The sequence below is a fragment of the Pongo abelii genome, chromosome 4, assembly GCF_028885655.2.
Source record: "Pongo abelii isolate AG06213 chromosome 4, NHGRI_mPonAbe1-v2.0_pri, whole genome shotgun sequence".
Lineage (NCBI taxonomy): Eukaryota > Metazoa > Chordata > Mammalia > Primates > Hominidae > Pongo > Pongo abelii.
The window spans coordinates 165,535,060-165,541,497 of NC_071989.2; the positions used below are offsets into that span (position 1 = coordinate 165,535,060).

A 6,438-nucleotide genomic window follows, 5' to 3' on the forward strand; every position below is an offset into this window, starting at 1 on the left:
ATACCTGGCCAGGCACAGTGGCTCATGCTTGTAATCCCAAGACTTTGAGTGGCTAAGGCAGGAGGATAACTTGAGGCCAGGAGTTTGAGAGCAGCCCTGGCAACACAGTGAGACCCCATTTCTTGAGAAAATACAAAAATTAGCCAAGTATGGTGGTGCATGCCTACAGTCCCAGATACTCAGGAGGCAGATATGGAGGTGGGAGGATTGCTTGAGCACAGGATTTTGAAGTTACAGTGAGCTATGAATGGCCATTGCACTACAGCTTGGGTGACAGAGCAAAACCGGAAGGAAGGAAGGAAAGAAAGAAATTATACCTTTTTTTTGCTACCTTTTCACTCAAGAGACAGTATTGTTAGGTTGTTGTGAAAATTAGGTAAGGGAGTACATGCCAGGTGTTGGAAAACTACAGCCCACAGTCCAAGTAGCCTGCTGCCTGTTTTTTTGAACAAAGTTTTATTGGAGCACAATTACATCATTTGTTTGAATATTGTTTATGGCTGCTTTCCTGTTACAATTAGTGTTAAGTAGTTACAACAGAGAATGTATGTCATGCAAATTCTAAAATATTGACTATCTGGCTCTTTACAGAAAAATATTGCACACCCCTGATATAAGCAAGCACTTAAAACAGCCTGACATAGTATAAGCTCTCAATAAGCAATAATGTTTCTTCCTTGTAAGCTTACCTCAATTTGCTCAACAAATTATGGGGAACAGTTGCACACAGGAGAGAAGGTAGAAATAAATCACTTGCATTGTGAAGTCCAACAGTAAAACTCTAGAGTACATAGTCCTACATGTAAGTTCAGATTTCCCTGGGTGCCATGGCAGAGTTTTTATATTGGGCACAGGGCAGGGTTGAACTTCTATTGTATTTTCACATCACTGCTAATCCTGTGACCAGTGTATCTCACACCAAGCATAGCATATGTTCATCAGACTACAACCTATACAAGATGCCTAACTAAACCCAAGATTCTCACAGAGAAACAGGGAGGACAAGCCTAAGAGTGAAACTAAATCACTCTCACAAAACATCACTGATGATATTCAAAAACTCAAATATGAAGATGAGACAGCTCCTAGGGCCACAAAGAGGTGGAAAAAAAAAAACCAAGAAGATGGTCTGAGAATTGGACTTTTATATCCTCAACATCCCACACTCCCATCTGTCCACAGCAAAATGCACAGAAAATATCCCCCTGACTCATGGTTTCTACAGTAAAAAAAAAAGTGAGATTGAGGTGAACCACCAGCTTCCCCTACCACCTTAAGTTTCCTGACAGGAGACCTATCCCTGCTTCAAACTATGGGAAGCATCATGAATGCCTGAAAGGAAAAATATACCTGAGGACAGCCATAGATAAAGGAGGAGAGTGGGACTATTACCCCTAGCCCTAGAAACTCCATCTGAAATTCAGCCAAAAGAAATGCCAAATCAGGGTAGCTATTCAGCAGCAGTACATTGTAGGAGGAATATTCCACAGGTCCCCCGGGCATGAACCCCTAGCCAGCCTTCCCACACTGCTGGGATATCCCTTTTGGCACCTCCCCATTTGGGATGGGCAGTGCTCTGATCATTAACTGGAGCCAAGGAAAACCTAGGCTCAAGGCACAATCTAGTGTTAAAGAGAAAGCAGCAACCAGTGGGGGAAATAAAGAAATTCAGCAGATAAATTCAAAGAACCTCTAAGCAAACATATCCAATAATAATCAAAACAAGCCAGAGAGAGAAGAGAGGAATAATCACTTAATGCAAAAATATAGATGTATATCCACAATAAACAACAGCAAATAGGGAACCATTACCTCCCTAAATGAACAAAGCAAGGAACCTGTGACTGAGCCTAATAGGATGGTGATATGGGATCTCTGACCAAGAATTCAAAATGACAATTTAAAGAAAACTCAGTATCTCCAAGATAACACATAAAAGCAACTTAGAAATTTATCAGAAATTTAACAGAGATTGAAATTTAAAGAAAAATTAGACAGAAATCTTGTAACTGAAAAATACATTTGCTGAGCTGAACAATTTATTAGAAGTTCTCAATAGCAGAAAGGATCAAGCAGAGCAAAGAATCAGTGAGCTCAAGGACAGGTTATTTGAAAATACAGAGTTAGGGCCAGGCACAGTGGCTCATGCCTGTAATCCCAGCACTTTGGGAGGCTGAGGCTGTTGGATCACTTTAGTCCAGGAGCTTGAGACCAACCTAGGCAACATGGCAAAACTCTATCTCTACAAATACACACATACACACACACACACAAATTATACATGTGTGGCTGGTGCCTGTAGTCCCAGCCACTCAGGAGGCTGAGCTGGGAGGATCACTTGAGCCTGGGAGGAAGAGGTAGCAGTAAGCCCAGATCACGCCACTGTACTCCAGCCTGGGTAACAGAGTGAGACCCTGTCTCAAAAATAAATAAATAAATAAATAAATAAAAGAAAAGAAAAAGAAAAACAAAATACAGCATCACCTTTGGGAGGCTGAGGTGGGTGGATTGCCTGAGGTCAGGAGTTCGAGGCCAGCCTGGGAAAAATGGCAAAACCCAATCTCTACTAAAAATACAAAAAATTAGCCAGGTGTGGTGATGCATGCCTATAGTCCCAGCTACTCAGGAAGCTAAGCCACAGGAATCTCTTGAACCCAGGAGGTGGAGGTTGTGGTGAGCCAAGATTGCACCACTACACTCCACCCTGGGTTACAGAGTGAGACTCTGTCTCCACCAAAAACAAAACAAAACACAACAACAACAACAACAACAACAAAAATATGGAGTCAAGAGAAAAAGGAAAAAAGAATAAAAGGAACAAAAATATAGAGAAAAATTGCCTAAAAAGACAAAAATCAAGAATTATGGATGTTTAAGTGGGAACTGAGCAAAAACAAGGGGTAGAAAACTTATTCAAAGAAATAATAACAGAAAACTCTCCAAAACATGAGAAAGAAAAATACCCAGGTACAGGAAGGTCAGAGAACACCAAACAGATTCAACCCAAATAAGAGTACTTTAAAGGATATAATAATCAAATTCTCAAGTCAAGGACAAAGAGATACTCCTAAAAGCAACAAGAGAAAAGCAGCAAATGACATATAAAGAAGCTCCAATTCATCTGGCAACAAACTTCTCAACAGAAACCACACAGGTCAGAAGGGAGTAGGATGATATTTTGAAAGTGCTGAAAGAAAATAACTGCCATCAAAGACTACTGTATCCAGCAAAGCTATCATTCAAACAGGAGGGATAAAGTCTTTCTGAGACGAACAAAAGCAGAGAGAATTCAACACCAAACCTATCCTATAAAAAATGCTAAAGGGAATTCTTTTTTTTTTTTTTCTTTTTTTTCCCCCTTTTGAGACAGAGTCTCAGTCTGTCACCCAGGTTGGAGTGCAGTGGCATGATCTCAGCTCACTGCAACCTCCACCTTCCAGGTTCAAGTAATTCTCCCGCCTCAGCGCACTAAGTAGCTGAGATTACAGACACGCACCACCACGCCTAGCTAATTTTTGTATTTTAGTAGAGACGAGGTTTCACCATGTTGGCCAGGCTGGTCTCAAACTCTTGACCTCAAGGGATCTGACCACCTCAGCCTCCCAAAGGGCTGGGATTACAGGTATGAGCCACCGTGCCACACCAGGAATTCTTCAATAAGAAAAACCACCACCGCCACCGCCACCGCCACCGCCACCACCAGCACCAGCACCAGCACCACCATGCAAAAAGAAAACATTTGAGGTATAAAACCCACTATAAGTACACAGACAAATCCAGAATGCCCTAATACTTGTAAAGGTGGTGCGAAACCCACTTATAACTCTAGTATAAAGCCTAAAAGACAAATCAAAAACTTTAACAGCTACAGTAATCGTCAAGAGTTAGGCAATATAAAAATGTATTAATTGAAACAATAGAAAGTCAAAATGTGGTGGGGGGATAAAGTTTGTTTCTATTCTGTTTTTGTGGCGCTCTGTAAGTTTTCATCCTTTACAACAACTTGTTACATCTATAAAGATGTTTTTTTGTAAGCCTCATGATGTCCAACAGTGCAAAAGAACTATGAAAGAGGGCGTCGGCGTCGCTCCCGCCCTGGAGCTCTAGGCCGGCATCTCTCCGCGAGCCGCGAGTCAAGTGCCGGTGGCTAAGGGTGCGCGAGGAGCCGCCACCCGTTCCGCGTTGGCTCTGGCGTCGGGGTCGTTGTGTTGTGACAACCGCTCCGGTAGCCGTTTCCGAGGCAGCAGGTGCGGCCGCTTTAGCCCTGAGCGGGCTCTGCGGCTGCCTGCGAGTCTCTGCTCTGCCGGCCCTTCTCCTAGCGGACCCCACGCCAAGCAGCGACCCTGAGCCGACAGCCGGAGCGCCCGGCAATGGCCGCCTCGACGGCCTCGCACCGGCCCATCAAGGGGATCTTGAAGAACAAGATCTCTACGACTTCCTCCATGGTGGCGTCGGCCAAACAGCCCCGCGGGAGTGTGGACGAGGAGCTGAGCAAAAAATCCCAGAAGTGGGATGAAATTAACATCTTGGCGACGTATCATCCAGCAGACAAAGGCTATGGTTTAATGAAAATAGATGAACCAAGCACTCCTTACCATAGTATGATGGGTGATGATGAACAAGCGTGTAGTGACACCGAGACCACTGAAGCCATGGCGCCAGACATCTTAGCCAAGAAATTAGCTGCTGCTGAAGGCTTGGAGCCAAAGTATCGGATTCAGGAACAAGAAATCAGTGGAGAGGAGGATAGTGACCTCTCACCTGAAGAACGAGAAAAAAAGCGACAATTTGAAATGAAAAGGAAGCTTCACTACAATGAAGGACTCAATATCAAACTAGCCAGACAATTAATTTCAAAAGACCTACATGGTGATGATGAAGATGAAGAAATGTTAGAGACTGCAGATGGAGAAAGCATGAATACGGAAGAATCAAATCAAGGAGCTACTCCAAGTGACCAACAGCAAAACAAATTACGAAGTTCATAGAAGAGATTTGTTCAACACTGCAATTGTTTGTTAGATATAAACCCTGTGACTATAATACATTGCTGCTTGTTCTCCACAATTCATGAGTTAAGTACCAAAATGCATACCAGTTATTATATATTGCCAAGAATTAAATGATAAACTTAGAGACTGATTAGACTGAAAATGCCTAATTTATATATATATTCTTGTGCCTAGTACTTTACCACAAATACAGTGTAATATCATCAGTCCAAAACTGCATTACTTTCGTAAAAACACTGGTTAATTTGTATAAGATATTATAGAGCTTTTTATGCTTTAGAAGTTAAATAATATCTTTGGGGGGGAACTAATTTATTTTCATCACTCGAAATGTGGTAGCTCTTACAAAGTTTGTTGATTTGTTTTTTTAAAAATCAAAATCCAGTTGAACAACAGGATATATAGAATGATAAATATTCAGGCTGAATAGTATTTTAACACTTGTCTTCAACTTGATTTGTCTGTTTAATTGAAAAGAATTATAAGAGTTACTGTTGCATTTTCTGACCTACTACCTTTAAAATTCCTGTTGAGTTTCTTTGTGTTTACAAGGAAAGGACTGAAATTTTCTCATCAAAACTAGCTTTTTTCCCCACAAATAAATTATCAGGTTAAACTTTCACCAATGTCTGCTCTGTTTTTTGTTTTTTGGGGGGTTTTTTGTTTGTTTTTGTTTTTTAATGTTTTTGGTACACTGGGCAGACTTCAGAGCAGTTTTTTAAAAAATAAATATTCTAATGTAGCTATCTCGCCATTCCCTTTAAATACCTGTCTTAACCTCCTGCTCTTATTTCCTACTCCTTTCCACACATACGCACACAATCTTTTACCTTTTAAAGGATCATTAAGATTGTCACATTAGGAACTCTTTCTCTCACTCTTCTGTCATTTGCTGCTATGTTGAAATTCTTATTTTGACCATCAATGCCTATGAATTCTTCTAATACATGAAGAAAATAGATTGAGTAGCAGCAGTACTATAGGCGGGAAATACGGTTTAACTGCTGAATTTCTATACCTCTCTGATTTACAGATTGCTAATTAAATTGCTATTATTAATTTGGCTTAATTAGACTTAAGAAAACAACTAACTGAGGGTTTTTTTTGTTTTTGAGGGTTTTCTTTGCATGAGAATTGTATGTAACCAGTGATATGATTATTCCTGAATGTACAGACAGAAGTAAGCCTGGACATTTTTTAATTTAAAAACTTTAAATAGTCCCTGCTTTAAGGGAATACGATAATGTATACTATGACAAATGTACTTTATTCTTCTAACACAGTAAGAATTATGTGGAATTTTTTCCTTAAACGAAGTGCAGGAAAGCCCTGTGTGTCTTGGTTTAGTTATGGTTTCATTTCTAGCCATACAATTGATGAATTGTATACAATTTTTGTTAGTACCAAAATAATCTGTTCTATGAAC

General features: G+C 40.6%; 1 protein-coding gene across 1 annotated transcript; it reads left to right on the forward strand.

Moving 5' to 3' along the window:
- Positions 1-2,806: 2,806 nt before the first annotated feature.
- Positions 2,807-5,634, forward strand: PPP1R2B (PPP1R2 family member B). The gene has a single exon (XM_063724358.1). It carries the CDS (start codon positions 4,371-4,373, stop codon positions 4,986-4,988), a length of 618 nt encoding a protein of 205 aa, XP_063580428.1. The 5' UTR covers positions 2,807-4,370; the 3' UTR covers positions 4,989-5,634.
- The last annotated feature ends 804 nt before the right edge of the window (positions 5,635-6,438 follow it).

Coding starts and splice junctions, on each gene's coding strand:
- PPP1R2B (XM_063724358.1), top strand. CDS start 4,371: ATGGCCGCCTCGACGGCCTCGCACCGGCCCATCAAGGGGATCTTGAAG.